Genomic DNA, 21780 nt, shown 5'->3' with positions numbered 1-21780 from the left:
TTGGGTTGTTGTTATGCAGCCATGAGTTATAATATCCCAACAGTTAGATTAAACAACCCAGCAGCGCGTTTTGTTCAATATTTACCGAACATGGCTTAAAAATAACCCATTCATTTTTGAGTATAACCTTTTCACTGCATTTAAAGTGAAATTACTGAACATAAACATGAGTTTACCAGATTTACAAGAAAACAGCACTTAAAGCATTTTACATCTGAACTCCTTGTTTGTCTACATTTCTGCGTTTAGTTTTTTAGTTCATCTGTTAGACAAATTGATTTATTTTAAACATCAAGAAAACATCATTTAAATACACTTACCTTACAAACTTAGTACTTTCTTATGCGTTACTGCAAAAAAGTGTGTCTTGGTCCTATTTGTCCTCCAGTAGCTAACCAAAAAGATACACTGAGAGTCTCTGAGGTCATGATTCCACCCCATTATGAATACAGAAATCTTATAAGGATCCCACCCACTCAAGATGTCAACAACTTTAATGAATACTCAAGGTCATACGTTAGTCTGCCACGGGATTGGTCAGATACTGTGCTAACCCTATTGTATCTTTTGCTGTATCATTCACATTTATGCATTTTGGCTTTTTTGGATTTGACACTTGTACAAATCGAAATGCATTTAATCTGTTAGCATGGAATCAAACACGTAATTTGCATTGCTAATATAATCCTTTACCAATTAAGCTACAGGAACACTTACATTCACAACAATATTAGCTAGAAGACGTCAAAATGCAATTATTGTGGAACTAAATTGTAAATGTGGTATTTAATTAAAAGTTGCTTTGTACTGAATGGTATTTTTATTTGAATAGTTTTGACTTTAAGTTAAGACGACATGTTGGTGAAAATAAGCGTGAGTCATTGAGCATCACACAGGGAACTGTACTGTAGCTATTTCTACTGCCCTTCAGTTTGACCTTGATGTTGAATAACTACACAAGAGGGAACAATGGTTTACATTGAGACCAGGCATTTGAAACTCACAGATTCAATTTCAAAAGAAATAAACAGAAATCACCTTGCGAAGTGCTCAGTTTGCGTCATTATTGCAATACCAGCACGATGGATGAATGCTGAGTCACCTTTTGAAAAAGCTAAATGCATAAAACTCAAGAGGTATGTGTGGGCTGAAAGCTAGAAAAGTTACACAGACTCGGACACAGTTTCTATCGAAACACAACAGCAAAAAGGACAAAAACGCAACTTTGTGAAGAAAAACTCCCACTTTAAATGTCATGAAATGCCTGTTTTTATTATCATTTTTGTATGACAGAACAAACACCCAAGCTATTGCCAAATCTGTAACATTTTCAAAACTAAGTTTAAAAATAAAAGCATATTTCATATATACATAACAAACAATTGAAGGCTTCGGAAATACATTACTAAGCTAATTTAATAACAAAAAATTGTGCTCTTTCTGGTAAATAGCGTAACAGTCCTCCATAAAGACTGAAAACTACGTTACAGTGTTATGGTCCTAAGTGATGAAATATCAGAAGTGCATGAAACTGAAAATCATGCCTAATGAAGCTTTAACCAGGTTAAGATGTCAGTCTTTTGAACATACAGTTAGTTTTGTTAAAGGAATCAAAACCCACTTATCCCCAAACAAATTGAAAATTAAAGCACAAAAAAAGGATAAATAAATGATCTAGCTGAATATATGATGTGACCCAGTTATACTACATTATTAAGTTATGCTTCTGTTATTTTGGAAAATGTTGAGGCACATAGTGGAACAAGATTTGAAACGTCACATGAAACACACCAGGACAACAATACAAACTCAAATTGTACAGTCAAGCATTTAGTCTCATTCAAGTTCCAGTATCTCACTCAAATACTGAGCAATGATCTTGCAGTGCTCATAGACGTTTATTTAAACATGAGCCTGTAAATGTCAAGCACCACTAAAGGCAACACAACTTAATCATAAAATCAGCACACACGCTGACTGGGACACAACATGCCTCTCAAGCTACAAAAAAAAAAAAAAAAAAATGAATACACTAAAGTAGACTCATGTTCTCAGTCACTAAGACACTCAGAGAATGAGTCATTTTACCAATGAAGTCATGCAATGAACCCCTTCCCTTGTCAGATGGTGGACGTTTCGTCCCTCTGAACAGGGCCGAGCTCTGTCTTAAGGCGTCCTCTGGTGGCGTCCGACTGCATGCCATGGTGCACCCCCCTCCCCCCGGAGGGCCCTTGTAACAGTAAAGTAAAAGTTATGGCACAATGACAGGATCCCGAAGCTCACTGCTTGACAGAAGACGTGTATTCGGGACGGCGGGTCTGGATGATTTTCGGACGAGCACGTCTGCCTTCCTCCACGTCCTTCTCGTTTTCAGAGCTGTCCTGGTCGTTCTCGCAAACGTGTACGACCACACTGGGCGTAGTGGGGGTCCCTGGTTGGAGTTCATACTTTTCGCCTGCAGCAGATCAAAAATTCAATCATAAACTTATTATGATTTAAAAGTTGAAGGGGTTTTCTTTGTGATAGGCCGCTATATTGCCAATATTTTATAATTTCAGTCAGCCAATAAATGTTTCCGTTCCTTAAATAATTTTTTCCTAATGAAAAGACACTCACATGTAAAGCCAAACTGTCTGACAGGCAGTAAAACAAGCAAACATTATTTACTTTTTAATGTGACGTTACAATATCGGTATTGGCATCGCCCACTTTAATTTATTTGAATAACTGCCAATTAGTATTGTGTGTTATGTGTGCTTTACCTGGCCCAAGTCTGGCGATGGCACACAGAAGCTCGTAGTTTATGACAGGTGTTGAGTCCTTGGCCTGCTCCCAACCCACAGGAGGTGATGGAGGAGGTGATAGGAGAAACTGCTTGTCTGGTTTAGGAGGTTCCAGGCGTGGACTGCCAATGTGCACAGACTAGAAACATGACAAGGAAAAAATACATCAAGAAGTTTATTCATTGATGCTTATGGATAGAAAATCTGATTAAAAGATTCATTTATTTTACTCAAAATAAATGAAGCTTAGTATCCTCAGAAAAAAATCTAACTCCACATAGCTGCATATTAAACAAACCATGGTGTGACGAGTTATAATTATTTTGATTACTTGTGGTGCCACACCTGGTTAGAACACTAAATGAATTAATAAGATATAATTTTTAGTTTATCTATTATTACCGTGACTCAAAGTGGCCACTTAAATGACTTACAGTAAAAAATGACACAGTCAGCTACTTTCTGAATGAAAAAATAACATTAAATATTATATCATTCATCAAGTAATATAAAGCGGGGTGATATGTTAACAAAAAAACTTTTTAATAGCGTAATAATTTACATTTGTTTACTCATCTAACAGACGCATTACGAGTTAGAGAGAGCATTGAACATTTTGTCAACAGGTCTGTGTATATACACTATAAAAATATTTGCTGCCTGAAAGTCACAATGAAACGGATGTCTTATTTTATCAGAGTAAAACGGCTTCTGAAATTCCAAATAAAGTACGGGACTTTAATCCATCCATCGAGAATTGATTGGATCATTACTAGAAGTTGGGTCATGTTGCTATTTGCTAATCACTGCAATCTTTTCGCAGGGCACCCAACCCACCTGTCATACCCATAGACTGTAAAAAAGATGGACGACACCCGTTCGCTCTCTTCCATTGGTGAAAAGTGAAGTCGCCAGTGTCCCGACCGAGGGGCAACCTTCCGATTTCTCTGATGAAGCCAATACAGAAGTGACTTAAACTGCAATTCATCGACTGGGCGCTAGAGACAGGCTCCAAAAGGCAGTCAATTCCCATAGACCCCCATGTTAAAATGGCCAACTTTACAGTAGAAAATAATATGTTTACAGCCTGGTACAAAAAGTGTTTTGCCCTTCATGACAAATGAGAGGGGGAGCATTTTAATTCACGTCCCGCCTATTTACCCAGTTTTGGATATCCGAGAGTGATGCCCGATGACACTCGGCCAATATGCCGACGGCAAAAATGATCTTCATAAACCTATGGGTGACGTCACGGACACTACGTTCATCTTTTTTTACAGTCTATGGTCCCGACACGGCGCTGACATCTTGGGTCTTGAGTCTGCGCAGTAGCGATTTCGGGACCAGTCCTGCGCAGTAGTGAGCAGGAAGTAAACAGGCGAAATCAAGGCTTCGCCCTCGCAGAATGCGCATATCACAGCTGTCAATCATGACGTGACAGCACCGTTTTTATAGGATTAACTAACTAACTCAAACAAACTTATTTTAAAAACAAACACTTGAATTTATATCAGCGTGATAAAAACTACAGAAAATGACAGAAACCAGCTTTGGAAAAAAGATAATTGAAGTGTAATTAAATTGTTTAGTTGGTCCCGTTGAATAACATAGGGGAGTCAGGGTTTATGACCTATACTAGGACCAGTCACTGGGGGGCGCAGAAGACATTTTGGCTTCACTTTTCAGGGCTTGTGCGGCACGCTTGGTCATACCCGAGGGGCAACCTATCGATCTCTCTGATGAAGCCATTACGGAAGTGATTTAAACTTAAGCTTCTAAAATGATCTTCAGAAACCTATGGATGACGTCACGGACACTACGTCCATCTTTTTTTACAGTCTATGGTCATACCCCATGAACGGAAGACAGATCATTTCGAGGAGGGGGGGGGGTTGCGTTTTTGAATAAAGATTTTGTGGGCATAAATTTGAAAAAATATGTAAAATAAATAATTTGTAAAAAATACTACACAAAAAAACCCTTAAATTTCAATTACGTTGTGCCGTAAGCCTCCAGGTTCACAGATAAGGATTAAGGCTAGTCCTAGACCAAAACCCATGTTTGAGCTGTCTCAAATAAGAATAACTTACTGACTAATCTTAAAATATGCCACTGATTTGTCTCAAGATACACACCAGTAAAGTCTTTTTCTAGGGGATGTTTATATACAATGCTTAAATATCTTAAGTTAACCATGTCCTAATCCTAGCTTTACCTAAGCATTATCTGTGAAACCGGGCCTAGATGTTTGAGTAGACCTTGGCGGTATATTGAGTTTTGGTAATATATAGGTATTTTATCCCAGCGGGATACGGGATGAGACAATAGCAAGTATATTGGAATGGTCTAATATGACCCTCGTTTGGAACAGATGCCAGAAATTTACACTGAGGTGGGACGAAAGCTTTCCAACCAGATCGCCTGTTGTGTGGCTTTATTTCAAAACAGGGAGGAAAACCTTATCTTTGAATTTTATTTCTATCATACACTGTTTTAATAGAGATGATCGTGACATCTCACATGTGGCCTTGACTTGCATGTAAACATTAATTTCTACTATGTAGAGAACACAAAGATAGTAATCATACATCGTCGTTCATCACAAAATATCCGATATATATGAATTTGGGTCAATATCGCCCAATCATGTTAATTGCTGTAATGTATAAAATTAAGTTGAAACTTCGCAACTTATTTTGATGAGTTTAAGTATTTAAAATGTGAATAGTTCAAATGATTTGAAGATTTGTAAAGACAAATAGATTGTAATAAAAAAATGAATGCAGTATTTGTATGCACAGTTTTATTAGATGACATACCTGGGCAAAACAAAGTCGCACTTCCCTCCCGTTGAAGTCACTTTTGTGAAGTTTAGCTCTGGCCTCCGCTGCTGCCAGAGCATTGCTAAAGTTAATCCTCACCCGTCGGAAACTCTTGAAGAACTGAAAGGTGACGTTTTGGTCAAAGGCACGGAACAGTTCCTCAAAACTGGTCTGCAAAAGACAAAAACATCTAAGGTTAATACATGTAGCCATGTATGTCTCCATGGAAAAAATTATACATTAAGCAGGTGACTCAAGCACACCAAGCAATGGAGCACACTAAATGGCACACTGTTCAAAAGATGCCCCCATACAGGAAACCTTTTTAACCACACTTAAGCTAAACCACATTTAAGCTAAAACCCACCAGGCTACCAGCAACCTGTGCCATTAAAAAATTGCTGTGCTGAATCCACTTAGCTTGCTATCCGGGATACGGGCAGATTGATATTCAGTAAACGTTTCTATAATAATCCGCACTGACGCACAAAGTGCTAATCTAATACACATCCTAAAAATGACCACGTCTGTCGCTGCACGGCAAGATTTCGGTTTCCAAGGTAACAGAGACTTGCTGCATGCTGCGAGCACGCAGACGGACATGACAAAGAGATTCTTGATGGACCATCTCAAGCCACACAGTTAAAATAAAAAGTATGAATCACAAATCTGGAGCTATTCCTGTTGCATAAGCACGTAAGAGGTTACATCAGATTCGAATATCAGTACCGTCCAACCATATTCATTATTTTGCCCACCCAAATTTATTTTTAACGCTACCCAGAATATGCATCAACCAACCTACTGAGTAGTTTTCTGGATGAGCAAATACACAAGTGGGTCATTTGGTTACACCACAAACCACATAAAAAACCTAAGGTCACATGCAAATGTTCGCCACACATCTTCATCAGGTGTCTGGTATGTTATTAGCATCTATACTGGTCATTTTTTCCGACCAACATTGAATCAAGGCACTATGTCAACAACGCCTTACCCTTTCCTCGGGTCTGTTAAACACATCCGAATCCTCTAAGGATGCGATAAGGCAGAAAGGGTTGCACTTCATGGTTTTCAGATGCATGACTGATACCCGTTGGCGGATCCTCCTGAGGTCTTGAGAGGTCAAAGAATGTAAAGGGCAGGAGGGGCTGAGACGCGTCCGATTTGCCTTCCCCAGTGTGAGGGCACAGATGATGCCTGCTTAAGAAAACAATTTTCGATTTTCTTCCTTCCTTTCTGTCAAAGCCGAGACTGCATTTGACGCAAGACACCGCCAGCAAAGATCTTTAAGCGTTGGGAGCCAAACAGGTCGATGCACAAATGTAACCCTCGAATGTAAAGCATCCACGTGAAGCTGCTTTGCAGAAATTGAATCTTTGGGAAAAGGCCAGACTGCTGAACGCACCACTCAAGCGTCTTTAAAGCTTCAAATGACTGCAACTCTTTCACCCTATGCCGTTTTATATCCAGTAGCACAACAACAGGCCCTGCCCACCATCTGGGAGGGGGAGCTTTGCTAGAAGGCTCCACCCCGCCTTTTCATTCGGCACAGAAACGGCCGCCTCTGCTGACTAATCATACACACAGACACACACACACACCCTGAGAGTGCAAGTCTTGGAAAATATGTGCCATTGCTTTCCACGCAGCCCAGATCAGGCTCGGCCAATCTCTGCTTAATTCTGACACGCCATGTGAAGCAGTAAAACAATGATCTGTATCATAGTATGTCTCTTTCATGCTGCCCCTCCCATCGTAATGGAAAATCTAAATCAGCTGAGCTTGGCAGAAGGACAGCTGTGTTATCAAGCGCACCCTGCAGCATACTTTCCATGGGTGCTAATTCCCTTAGTTTTCTCCTCTCTGACTCCAAAGGCAGTGGATTTGTCAGTGTATTATTCAAGAGGAGCATTTGTGATATGATTGCAGACCATTCCTGTTTTTGATTTGTACATTTTTGTTTTCAGGATAATAATGTTCCATATTGCTGGGTTATGCAGTTCTTGAAAATACATTTAAATGTTTGATTATACATTTGTGTCTGTGAAATACAGGCTAAAGGCTCGGAGATCAGGAGCATCAAAGTTTGATTTCAATCAATGATTTCGGTGACTTCTTTTATTGAGGGCGCTCGAGGCGAAGTTTGTCACAACATGTATGTAGCCCGTCATGTGTGTGGTTCGTAATTTCAAAATATATGTTTTGCGCGTCGAGTGATCCTATGTGCATCATGTGTCTAGTTGAAATAAATGCCTGCTGCAGGCACATCTAAAGGGTTTATGATAAAAAAGAAGCTTGCGTTTGCCAGATACTCGCATAATCTCATGCGTAATCAGAGTTTACTGTTACAGCAGGCACTTATTTTGTAGTGATGTCCAGTTCGTGAACGAATCGTTCTTTTGAACTGGTTCTTTTCAGTGAACGACTTGAATCAGTACACCTAATCAGACTGAATCGTTTAAAAAGTTTGTGTCTTGAGACAGCAATGATCCACAAGTTACTCACTTTCAGATGTGCTCGACAGTCATTCCGATTCTAATTAAGAGAGAGTAATCCGTATCTTAACTCGTAGAAGCTTTCCCCAACAGTATCACTGACTGAACCGAGACATGGTGAATTTTGTTGATACTGAGCATGTGCAACAAACATACTGTTATTCCAGAGTCACCGATAAAATGAATACCTGAATCAAGAACGGTTTCTTTCGGACGCGTCCGACTTGATGAGCCGTTAATACTGCACATGTGTTACTGAAAAGCACGATACAGCGACTCTCGAGTCAGGAACAGGTTGCTGCATTTATGGAGTCACCAGTTCACTGATTTGAGAACAGTTTCTATCGGACGCGTCCAAAGAACTAATCAAAGAACTGTGGATACTGAGCTAGCGTGAGCCAAACAGTACGGACATCAGTGAGTTGCTGTGCTAATACTATAGCCTACATGAACTAAGATGATTGACAGACATAAAGTAAGTTTATTTAATTTTACCATAAAACTTACGCGAAATATGCATGGAACAGCTAATTATATTAAACACCATTTGACTAAAATGTATTTGTTAGGTGTGTGTGTGTGCAGATTATATTTTAAGTTGTTATGAGCTTGATCATGATTTCTGTTTAAAGTTTTTAAATGTGCTTTAGTTGGAATTTTTTATATTTTTTATGTATTTTACCCTCCTGGATGATAGAATTAGATGCGAATGACGTCATTACGTAAAGTACGTTAAGGAACTGGTGAATCGTTTTTTTTTAACCAGTTCTTTGAAACGAACTGTCCGAAAGAACTGATTCACAAAAAAGAGTCGGACTTCCCATCACTATTATTTTGACAAAACACGTGATGCACATGGTTCACATGACACTCTGAACACATATTTTGAATTTGCGCCCCTCGGATGAGCAGTCACGAGCCGTCACTGACATTATGTAGGATGATTTAATGTAGAAAACAAAAAATTGCTGTTTTTTACAGTGCATTTAAAGAGACCCCAAAATGTCACTTTTTACTCACCCATGTTGTTACAAACCTTTTTGGGTGAACTATCCCTTTAAGCTATTTATTCATATAGACGGTTTCAACAGTAACAACACAAACAATCAGCTTTCGTGGAACTAACTTAACTTCCGGTAAACTCTGCAAAGAATAACAATAGAGTTCTTTTAGAGTAGTTATTTCTGGTAACAAGCAAAATAAACAACAAGTAGATTACTTTAGTTCAAATCAAAGCTTAAGGGTATCAAAAACTACACTGAGCTACGATATTGTGTAAAATGTGTGCTACATTGTAAAAAATTTGCTGTAATTATGCAGCTGGTTGCCAGTAACTTACTGTAGAAGATAAAGACTGAAAATGTTTCATGTTCATTTAACTTTGCCGGTAAATAACATAAATGTAAAATCTACAGTAAGTTACTGGCAGCTAGTTGCCAGTAATACCCAGTAATACTGTAAATTCTATCTAATCAATGATCTTGCCATCTCCCCTCGTCTTTAGGAAACCAAAGCATTTGTTATTTTTGATGAAGTATTTGTTCCAGAGTTCAGTTTAGCAACTGGTCACACCATTAAACAAACAAGAGACCGGAAGTTAAGTTCTGCCCAGATGCGTAACCGCAAAGCATGCACGCGTGTATCCGATGAAACCGTCTATATCAGAAATTGTACTTTGGGATTCGAACCCACAACCTTTGCACTGCTAATGCAATGATCTACCAGTTAAGCTACAGAACACAATTGTATCACACAATAAACCATTTGGTACTGTGTCGGGTTTCCACTTGCAAAATCTGGCATAAACATTGAAAAATACAATTTGATATTATCAACATGCAAATTTATTTTGGTAATATGTGACCCAGTTTGTGGAAACCCAGCTAAAGGTTTTTTTTTTATTTACCGTTTTCTACATAAAATCATCATACAAAATGTAAAGAACATTCTGTGAAACTGAAAATATAACCGTGATAATTTTTTTATTAAGCATGGCAAAGATTAAAATTAATAAAATCAAACTTAGATGCGTCAGATCTCATAAACAGTTTATGAGACTTTCACAGACAGGGTCATATATGTAGTTTGTTTAGACATTTAGCTAAACAGGGTTAACACATTAAACCACAATCTTTGAAATCCTCACAGCAAAACAGCTATTTTCCAGTTCACATTTCATCTACATGTGAATTTCTTCAAAGAATTATATCTCTCATTAAATTGTAAATATACCTTAGGGTGAATATATACTAGCTACTAATTCTTTCCATAGCTCTCACTTAAGTTTTCCCCTCTCTATCGGTTAAAAGCTTTCATGTGTGAGATAAGCACAGAGATGTGTGCTTTAGCTTCAAGCACCTGTCAGTCATGTGTGCAGATGTTTCAATCCAAAAGCTGTGTACATTGTTCCAGTGGAATCTTGCCTCTCATGAGAGAATGGAAAAGCAAGAAACATGAAACCAATTTAAAATAACAAGAAGGAATCCAGGGTGGAAAATAGTGACCATTGTTGTGTTGTACTTTTATAAGGGTGGAAAGTGACTAACAGGTGTTATTATGCATAAAACATAAACATGTTCAGTACAGTACAGTAAAATACAACAAAAACATCAAGTCAACTGCTTTAAATAGCTAGCCGAGGTTCTAGAAAAATATACAACGGTTTGTTTACACAAAATAAGAACAAATTAAGATGTCTTATAAACATGCCATAGAAAATATGTTACTGGTGTGCATTTCAAGACAAATCAAAGTTACTGGCATGCAAGTTATTTTCAATTGAGACACCTCAAACATGTGTCTAAAGCCCTGAATACACCACAATTTTTGCCATCCTATAAAATCATAACCTTCTCACACTGTGCGACATGGACTGTTTAAACTACTTGGATACAACAAGCATGTAGACTGTGGGATGATGACATTAATCCGGTTGTTAAGTCTGACATCGTGCGCTGCTTCCGGGTCCAACCGCTCACAAATGTCATAAAGAAATAACAAAAAATCACGGCTATAATACACTCGTATCATAATAAAAAAACTACCAAACACCTGATCCTAATTTTTATCTCCATAACAAAATCCGAGTTGACCAGACATGGATTTATGGACATGGAGTTTTTATAAATTATTAATATATTGCTGTCTTTGATTCTGGGAGCCTGAGACTGCAGTTTACATGTTTTTTTTTTTTTTTTTGCTTAAATGTTTGCTATGAATAAATAGTGCTCATAAATGGCTGTTTAAATGTGGTGGCTTGGAGCTGGAAACGGTATTCTTTACGTCATGACTTAACAAGCAAATAACATGAGCCTGGAGACTGCAGTGTACAGTGACAAATCGTCACAAAAATCGTGACGATTGTTTTACAATGGCAATCTTTCGTCTGGGACAGCCAAAAATCTTGCAGTGTATCCGGGGCTTTAGTCTAGGACTAGCCTTAAGCCTAGTCGAGTATGTTCGAGTATCAGACATAGTCAATCAATTTAAATCTAAACTTAAGACATTCTTCTTTAACAAAGCATTCACATAAAATGTCCAGTAAATGTACTTATCCCGCAATAGTTAGTTTGTCCAGAACAAAGTATTCACATAACTCATCTGGGTAATATACTTATGCCGCAATAGTTAGCCGGTCTGGAACCAAGCTAATTTAAACCACGATACTGTATGACACTTGCATTACATGTGAACGGCCCTTATGCTAATAAGATTCTTTATCTCTCTCCTTGTCTCGTCCTCGACCGCAAGGACAATGAGACAAACAGACCCAGATCCTGCTACTGTAAAAGTCATCACACCACTGATCTACTGACCGTCCTTCAACGTGATGCCCAGCCGATGCCTGACCAACGACCAGCGGTGGAACCTGTTTAATCTCCTTATTTGTTTACATACCCCGATAGTATTTATATAAATCAATATATATGTATCTCTCCCATGGGTTTTTCTCCTCCTAGGAGTTTTCCCCCTGGACTAGCTAGGAGGATTTTTCTCCTAGGATTTTTTTCATCCCCTGAAGAGTCCGCCACCATTGCCTTATCTTAAAACTTTACTGTATACGTTACATTATTACTACGCTCGCTTTTCTATGCTTTTCCTACATCTATTATTGTAAAGCTGCTTTGAAACAATTAACACTTGTGAAAAGCGCTATATATATTAGGGATGCACCGATATGGAGATTTTGGTCGATACCGATAACTCTTTAAATTTGGGGGCCGATAACCGATATCTATAGGCCGATAAATATTCATATTATTTTCACAATGAAAAACTCGCAGACCGCGGACATCTTGTCTTTGCGCTAGACTAGCATACTCTTCTTAAGCCCGCAACACGTGTCATCTTCGTGCTATGTCACAGAAAGCACCAATCAAAACTCCACATGGCCAGCAATGAGCAAGTGAAGTGGTTCAACAAACCAAAATAATCCATAATTTATCGGCTTTCATTTATCGGCCTAATTTTGCTATCAGACCGATAACCGATAATATTAAAAATAAGCAGTTATCGGCTGATAACGATATGTCGGCCGATATATCGTGCATCCCTAATATAAATAAAATTGAACTGAATCGTCTGTGAAAGATATTATATAACATCACTGCATTGAAATGGCAAATTAAGTTATTATTTACAGTCCAAGACACAGCAAATAAATGTACTTATTTTTTATCGTAAATACATAAATTAACATTTACAAGCAATGTAATGCAGTTCAGCCCAAAAGTTTCACACGTGCAAAAATATTGTTTTTTAATATTTTGTTGTCCAAAAATATTATGGCCACAACCAACCGCTGAGTTTGCTGTGTTGTTTTACCTACATGTTGGCTTGTAACATGAGATAACATGGTAAAACACTATATAAGATACTTTACTCAGCAACTGTTGATTGTTTCAACTCTAAATTTTGGGTTGTTTCAACCAATGGTTGGGTCAGTATGGACATTTTCTATGTTCATTAAACCTGACGTGTTCTCCATTTTTAGAGTGTTATAATAGACAAAACGGACAAAGGTGAAGAGCAGGACTTAGATTTAGCTTTAAGTAATCAAACTGGACTCAAACCACCCACTTGACCAATGAGTGCAAACAAAACACTTATCTAAATGTGCTGAAGCACCAATTCAGGAAGTGGGCTTCCAAGAAAATTTCTACATGAGTCAAAGTGTTTTGTTTTTAAGACCCTATTTGTGGTTATGATATCAGTACGGGTTTAAACAGGGAATGTAAATTTATCTGACTCGCAAAAGAACAGCTTATATTTTCCACTGACTATTTAGTAAAGGCAGTCACGCAGTTTAAGTGTCAAATATTATTTCAGACTTTCCAGTGAATGCAGAAACCAAAGTGAATTTTTTTATCATGAGACCATCAGCTGACCATGGAAAAAAACACAAGCACTTTGACACATTTACTGCCACACATTTAGAAACAAACAAATTAGACGAGCATGACTTGCATTTATGGGTGAACTATCCCTTTAAGACTTTAAAACTCCCACAATAATAAATCCTTATTACCTAAAAGGCTTTGGACTGACAACAGCCTAAACACACAAAAAGCTTCATGCTACAAGGAGATCACAATCTGCACGTAGAGCACTAGTTTGTTTACGGCTGTGCTACTGTAAATAATCCAATTCACAGAAGTGAGGGTGGAAGATTGCACTACAATGATAAGTGATGAATTTAATATTGTTTTTGCATGACGGAGTTTTAAAAAACTGGTACCGAAAATGCTGAAAATAGTAGTAGTTCTGTGAATATGCGACCTATTACAGCAGTAAGAAATAAGAGAATACTGTATTAAATTACTGGTGGTGGTAAACTGGTCTTTCATGAATGTTTGATTGTGTTTATGGGGTGCACTGTAACATACATTCATGCTTTTTCATTCATTTTACCGTTATTTCGCATTACTGTTTCCATTCACCTAAAAATAGGCAATTAAGTTCCTGGTTATATGAAGCCCCTTTCTTATAAATGCGCAATATGCTCAGATTGGTTAGCTGGCCCAGTGTGTTGAGATTTGCAAATTTATGTAATTAGATTACTGTACAAATTTCTCTGTCTAAAATGTATTTAATTGCTTATTATTACTTTATTAATTTCTATTTAGTAAATGATACAAAGATAAGCTTGAAACTGCCCAAATAAATCAGATCAATGTACATAAATTATTCTGGTCACACTTTTTAAGTTCCAATTCCCATTATTAACTACTTATGCGCCAATATAATTATATAATGCTTATTGAAACTTGGAAAGCAGTTGTTAAGTTTAAGTATTGGTAGAAATGGGGAGGGTTAAGGATGTAGAATAAGGTTTGGCAGAATAAGGCATTAATACGTGCTATTTAGGTTAATAAAAACAGTTAATTGGAAATTAGAGTGTTCCCATTATTCTTTTTAACTTACCAAAATATTTAAAGTGAAATGAATAAATAAAAAACATACATTTTAACATTAGGAGGGGTGGGTGACGACTGATCACCGTGAGTGAAACCCAAGCGCTAGCGCAGAGATGGGAAGGGCGCGGTTGACGTTCATTTTCGGTTAACATTTTCGGCTGGGTTTTTTATTTCGGCCCGAAACCGATAATGCAATTTTCGGCCGAAATTTTTGGTGACCGAAATTTCGGTGCACCCCTAAATGAAAGGATAATGTTTAATAAAGACATATTTAAGATTTTATTCATGTTCTTATATTTATATATCAAGCTCTGATGTTACAAGCACCAGGGTTGTTCCAGCGGACAAGGACTTCTATTCTCTTCTTTGTGTTTGTTTTTGACTTGATTGCTGGCGGTTTAAAAAAATAGTGCAACAGCGAGCGCGTCAACTATAACCCTACAGTCACATTAGCTACAAAAGTGAACGACAAGCGCGTGGACCAAAGCGCGAGTATAAACAAAGCTTTACTTTACTTTTTTAAAAGAAAAGAAATTAAATAACAGTAACTAATTACTTAGTAACTATTTACAACCAACACGGATCATGATGATACTTCATGTGCTCTTTTGCCCTGTCTTTATAAATTTTTTACTTTCAACTTTGGGAAAACCACACACCCATCCAATCAGAGTAGAGGAGGTGTAGGACAAACAGTTCATTCACCACCCATCATACTTGTACAACTCAACAATGGGAAAAGTTAATATTAATGAGTACTGCATTTTTATATTTAGTAATATCCTTCAAGTAACATGTAACCGACGTGGATATTCCAAATCACAGCAACAAATGTTTCTCCGTAATAATGCGCAGTTTTCCAAAGTGCTCTCAAGGTTAGAGCTATAGAGTACTATTTAAGCTTGTTTAAAATGCTTTGCAGATCTACAGTAATCACTACTGACTGTATTCACCTTATTTTTCACGACAACAAGTGCGGCGCCATTTCGCTCATTTTGTCAACGTTCTTCCGGCCGCATAGACGATGAGCAGCTGAGGCAGTGACTGAAGGCGACGCGTTAAAGCTTAAAAAGCTCACCCGAGCGCCTTTATGTTTCTTTCTTACCAATTTTAAGCCAACTGAGGAATACCCTTATCCCAAGGTTCGACTACGATGTTCCGGTAACTTTAAACCACGCCGGGTGTTGAAAAGGTGGACAGTTTCAGGTAAGCTATCTTAGCTAACTTTGTGCTCGTTCGCCTAAAGTTAGATTTGTGAAGTCCGTTCTACAAATACACTTAAGATCAGTAACGTTAGTTTATAAAATGCAACTATTTGACTGGTTTTAATTGTCCACCTATATTTTTATATTTACGATAGTACAACGAGATATTATAGTACATTACATTCTTACAGTAGCCCACGTGATTCCTACAAGTTACTGAGATTTCAGATGCTAGAATGTCAGTTCATTTCTCATTCAGATATTGATAATGACCTATTAAACGACATATTATTTAACACTGAAGTTAAAGGTTGTGTGTATGATGTTACTGTCTCTTTTTAATGCATCTCTCTCTTACACATTGTTCTGTTTAAGTATGGGTGCCATTTATATATTAATTCTCATGATGCAAGTTTATTTTAAATACTAACATAAAAATGTTTATGGTTATATTGTTTTACAGATGCATTGATGTGTAGTGATGCAGTGGACAACTGTGAGGATGATACAATCAACATGTTCCTAAACTGTGATGCAGAAACACAATGGGAGGATCCATCCGTCTCTGACCACAACTACACTTTAAAATCACAACTCAACCTGAAGCAACCTACATCTGATATGAGAAAACAATGGTGCAGTTTCCCTGACAGGGCTTATCCTGGTCCCAAGCTAAAATGCATATTTGAGCTACAATAATTTAAAAACACCTTTTACTGACATACCTCAACATATATGAGTGCCATTGTTTTGTCACAAGATGCGCACCAGTCTTGTTTTTTTGTAGGGTTTGTTTGTAAAAACTAAAATGTCCTAATATAATTAAATCCTAATCCTGTAAACCCTGTCCGAGAAACTGCTTCAATGTGTTGAGCTGGCACAAATGTACAAATCTCTACTGAGAAACAACCATCTTTGGTTCAGCTTTACACAGGGTTGATATTGCATCCATTACACAGTCACCAAGCACTTTACCAGTACATACACCAACAGCTTCCAGATAAACACTTGGGATCAGCTCCTGATGACTCCGATAAAGCTGTGTCTTAATTTATTGCAGGGTGGTCTTGCTTTACCTGTTGTAAAGTTACATTAAACCTTCATATGTGATCAGATGTCATGCAGTGATATTAAACATTTACAGTGTGATCAGATGTTGTGCATTTATATTAAACCTTTACAATGTGATCAGATGTTGTGCATTTATATTAAACCTTTACAATGTGATCAGATGTTGTGCAATTATATTAAACCTTTACAATGTGATCAGATGTTGTGCATTTATATTAAACCTTTACAGTGTGATCAGATGTTGTGCAATTATATTAAACCTTTACAATGTGATCAGATGTTGTGCATTTATATTAAATCTTTACAATGTGATCAGCTGTTACATGTCATGCAGTTATATTAAACATTTACTATGTGATCAGATGTAACCTCCCATGCAGTTATATAAACCTTTACAGTGTGATCAGATATTATCTGTAAGGAATTTCTTAAACCATATGTGAGCTTTGTAGATTCCACTTAAAAGGATTTAAGTGTCCTGATTTGAAGGAATAAGTGTTGGCAAGTTTGCAAATGAATTCTATCATGGTACCACATAAAAACGAAATAGTTATTGGACTGGCTAAGGTGCACATTTGCTATAAAAAAAAGACGAAATCACTGTGTAAATATTGATAGACATACTTTTAATAATTTTCAATGTTGCTCCATCAACTCCTGACAGGACGAGGTAATTAAATATGCCAGGTTACTTGCCGCGGCCGCTTCATATCGTCTAACCACGAGACGATTGATGGGACAATATAAGACTATCCGAGCGTCATATGAAGTTTTAACCGTGCTCCTAATTTAAAACATTTACAGCAGTAGCGATATTTGACATTTCGCTAAAGTTATAGTGAACTACAAACAATCTTCTAACCACCAAACTAACCACCGAATGCACTGTGCCATATTAGCAGCGGAAGTCGGTTGACAAAATGCGGAAGAGCGAAGAATTAAAAAGGGGCGTGGCGGAATAAGGTGAATAGCACTTTTAGTTTTTTCTTTATTAAATGAGTGTAGCCAAATATCTGTCGCCAGAACTATGAGCCCATTACACAAAACCACGTTTAACGTGCCTGTAGCTATATTAGCGTGTAAGTAAAGTAAACACTATATAAAAGTGCTAATCAATGAATAATTTACACTGACCGTACAAAGGCCAACAAACAGCAACATTCGAAGTTTGCAACTGGGATAAAAAAAAAGAAGTTTGCAGGTGTTCGTAGGCGTTTGTCAGATAAGTGTAAATAAGCATTTAGCGAACTTGCTAACGGAGACAAACCTTGTTGCCCTTTGTTTACATCCTTGCTACAACAAAAAAAGCAGTCCAGCATGGCAGGGGCAGGGTTTGTGTACATTTTGGGGTTCATGATGTCACTAACCCAGGAAGAAGCCACTTCGTTTGTAGTTTCTGAAAAGCGATTTCTGTTAAATATATTGTCCATTTGCAATATAACCGGACTATGTTCTCTTGCCAAGTCCGAACGACGAAGACGCAAGTCAGAACTTGGCATTCTTGGTATCGAGAAATGTCCAAAATCTCCCTCTGCATTAAACTTTAAGCATTGTAACTTTGCAAATGTTGTTTATGTTTAAACAGCAACATTACACACAAACTGATGTTAAAAAAGTGAAATTATAATAAGGACCCCTTAAAAAAATAGGGCTGCATAATGTTTACGGAAAATGCGAAATGTGGTAACTTGCTACATGATGCGGTATAATAATGTTTTAGGGTGATAAAATAATTTTGAATTTTATAACAAAGTATATTTAAAAACTGAAATGTTACTGTATATATTCAACATCCGTTTCACATTCTTTGCGAGAAAAGAAAGTATCACTCTCTTTGTCTAGCTACTCTATTATGGTGCTATTATATAGTTTCATACATCTAATAAACAATTGCTCATGTATCATCAGATAAAAGCAGTTTATTGTCTAGACTAGACAATCTTCTCACCAACAAAAACCTGTATTGTGCATCACTGTGGTGAATCAATACCTAGGTTACACTGTATAATATACCAGGATGCTGCTCTACACTGTAATAACAATGTCTACAGCTTGACTTAAGGCTGTCTGATGGATTTGTGTAACAGCTCGACCAAAGTGACGTCAAGTGGAAAATTTCCTCGGCCACGACAAACACACCTATTCACCATTCTGCAATGTCATAATCATCCTGCAGGAAAATCTCAAACAAATGAATGTAAATTGACGTATTATTGCAATGTTTATTCAAGAATCGTAAAGACGGCAAAAAACGAAACCCAAAGGAAGCAGATGAATATAACAAATCTCTATTATCCATAAAAAGCACAGCTTACTACTTCAATACAAAAGCTGTCATTGTTAAAGAGATTATTGGGAAACAATGTAAGTCTACACTTCCAGACAGCTAAATGGTTTTAGAGTTCCAGAATAAAACCCTGGATTGAGCAAATACTTTCACAATAGGAAAATTATTTCTCCAAGTTCCTGTTTTTTTTTTTTTTACAATAATCTGACAAGAGAACTCAAACCATACACTGATGTCTAAATATAAAATCCCCATCTTACCCATGTTAGAGAACATGAAGTTCACAATATTTTTAAAGGGAAAGTTTACCCAAAAATGAAAATTCTGTCATCATTGACTCACCCTCATGTTGATTTTAGACTAGGGATGGGACGGTATGAAAAATTCATATCATGATTATAGTGAGTTATCACGGTTATCAATATTATCATGGTTTTGTTAAAATGAGATGGAAATGTTCAAAAAGAAGTGATACACACACTGAAATTTTTTTAAAGTTTTTTTTATAAATTACAATTGAATATTTCATGTCTCTGAAAATATTTCTGTGATAAATAATAAGTTTACAGTTAATGAATACAATACATTATCCCTTAAATGCCTTCTTGTGCAAAAAACTATGTTGCATATGCGTGCCTGTGTTAAACTGATTCTGGCTGGACATGATTTACAGCAAGTTTTTATAATCACACTAATCTAATCAAACCGGGCATCGTCCCATCCATATTTTAGACCTGTATGAATTTATTTTTTTCTGACAAACACTAAAGAAGAAATTTGGATAATTGACGATAAGCTCACAGCTGGTGGAAACCATTTGCATAGTAGGATAAATGCATACTATTGAAGTATTGTGATAAATGATGATGTTCCCATTTAATTCCATAGGATTTATCAATATTTATCAAAATGTATTTTAGTGTTCATCACATTTTTTTTTATAAAGGCCTAGACAACACGAGGGTGAGTAATCTATAGGGCTGGGTATCGATTCAGATGTTCCAGGTCGATTCGATTTCGATTCACAGGGTATCAAATCATTCCGGTTTTCGATTCTCGACTCAATTTTTATACACGATTCTCGATTCAACTCAATGAATAAAGATTATATAAAATATTGTATTATATGACAGGCTTGCCCCTCACTCCTTGGTAACATCGCGCAAGGCAAAAAAAGGGTGACATAGTGGAGAAGACTAGTAATAAGATTAACGTTAATCTTTGCGGAAATAAAATTGAGTTTTTTTTAATTTGTGGCCTGTGAGAATCGATTTTGAATCAACCACAGAAAAAAAACGATTAATCAAAAAAATCCATTTTTTTGCCCAGACCTTGTAAATTAAGAAGGTGAGTTTTCATTTTTGCGGGAACTATCCCTTTAAAAACACATTTATACAACAACCCATGTGGTCTCTACATAATCCAGTCTCAGCTAACCATATTTTGCTTACATAATTATCAAAACAACTTACATCATGTCATTAAAAAGGAGTTATTTACATCTCAAGCATATGGCTCATTAAATAAGATTAGCTGTGAAAGTTACATAAGAAGAGTTATCTAGTGAATCATAAGGCTGAGGCGCAGACCTGGTACCTATTGTTAATACATATACAGGCATTAAGTGCTTATATTTAATAATGTCATACAGTTATTATAATAAATTATAACAGTATCATAAGAAATTTGATACAATGGAATATTTCTTCGTTTGTATTTTAGAAATGAGCTTTTTTGTTAAAAGATACCACGCACTTTAGCTGACATGTGTTGGTTTGCTTGTGCAATAACTGGACATGAATGCTATCTCAGCATAATATGAGAATGTTTCAAAGAGCATCTTGTGTTTGCTTCACTAGACACAAGGAAATCTGACCTTTTGTGACAAACGTCTGCTTATGTTTAATGAACAGAACCATAAAGCATCTCTTCTTGCTAAACTAAATGGAAAAGATAACATAGGACAATCTAATTAAATGACTTCTTTGGGAATCTATCTGTAACCATAAATCTTGTCATTTTAATCTAGTATAAACATCTCTGTCATTTTTGCTGCACTGTGCAGATGGTGGGGCAGATTTGAGTCATAAATGAGTCCGTCACTTTGTTATATAATAACGCAAAGACATTCATTTTCAGTCTAACGTAAATACTAGTGGACCGGCTGTACACATAGTGAATATATCTATATGATCATGTGTTGAACATCTGGTATTTATAAGTAATGTTACTCACTCTTAAAGGGCTGTCAGTGATAAAAATTTCCACAGGAACTTTCCAGGCCAGCAGTGAATCAAGCAGGTCGGTAAAGTGAACGTCCACTGTGGCTTCAGTGTCCTCATTTACTGACTGCTGCATGATGGAAAACACTTTCCAACTCCCAAACGTAAAGTAAATTATACTTAGTTAATATGTTAAATTGAAGAGTATATAATCTGTAGATTATATATTACAAACTGCGCTGACTAACTTGTTATCCTGTAACTTAGAAATATTTCCCCGTCATTAAACAACTCGCGCTCATTTTGGGAACAGATTAATATGTCAACATGGACATGTTTCGTTGTTGTCTTGTAAATGTAAGCTAAAGAACGTGTTGGTTTGTTTATCGCCGGCTGTTGTAAAAAAATAAATAAACTCTCGAGTCTACTTGTGACTTTGCGGAAACAACACCAGCTGCATTTGGCCGGACTTCCCG

The 21780-nt window shown here is 36.9% G+C and overlaps 1 protein-coding gene and 1 long non-coding RNA gene across 3 annotated transcripts; one reads left to right on the top strand and one right to left on the bottom strand.

Moving 5' to 3' along the window:
• Nucleotides 1-1245: 1245 nt before the first annotated feature.
• rcan1a (regulator of calcineurin 1a) lies at nt 1246-21776 on the bottom strand. Of its 2 annotated transcripts, none has more exons than XM_055214677.2 (4): nt 21318-21776; nt 5603-5776; nt 2763-2922; nt 1246-2455 (listed from the first exon to the last, which is right to left on the bottom strand). In XM_055214677.2, the coding sequence occupies exons 1-4, from the start codon at nt 21438-21440 to the stop codon at nt 2280-2282; spliced, it is 633 nt and encodes a 210-aa protein (XP_055070652.1). In that variant the 5' UTR covers nt 21441-21776; the 3' UTR covers nt 1246-2279. The 2 variants fall into 2 exon arrangements, with proteins under 2 accessions (XP_055070652.1, XP_055070654.1); XM_055214679.2 differs by lacking the exon at nt 21318-21776 and adding an exon at nt 6603-7055.
• On the top strand, nt 15467-17202 carry LOC141350279 (uncharacterized). The gene is made up of 2 exons (XR_012358375.1): nt 15467-15725; nt 16188-17202. It is a non-coding gene; the product is annotated as an uncharacterized lncRNA (long non-coding RNA).
• Nucleotides 21777-21780: the final 4 nt, after the last annotated feature.

The sequence above is a fragment of the Misgurnus anguillicaudatus genome, chromosome 17 (genome assembly GCF_027580225.2).
Source record: "Misgurnus anguillicaudatus chromosome 17, ASM2758022v2, whole genome shotgun sequence".
Taxonomy (NCBI): Eukaryota; Metazoa; Chordata; class Actinopteri; order Cypriniformes; family Cobitidae; genus Misgurnus; species Misgurnus anguillicaudatus.
This window is presented reverse-complemented; position numbering and strand designations above follow the sequence as displayed.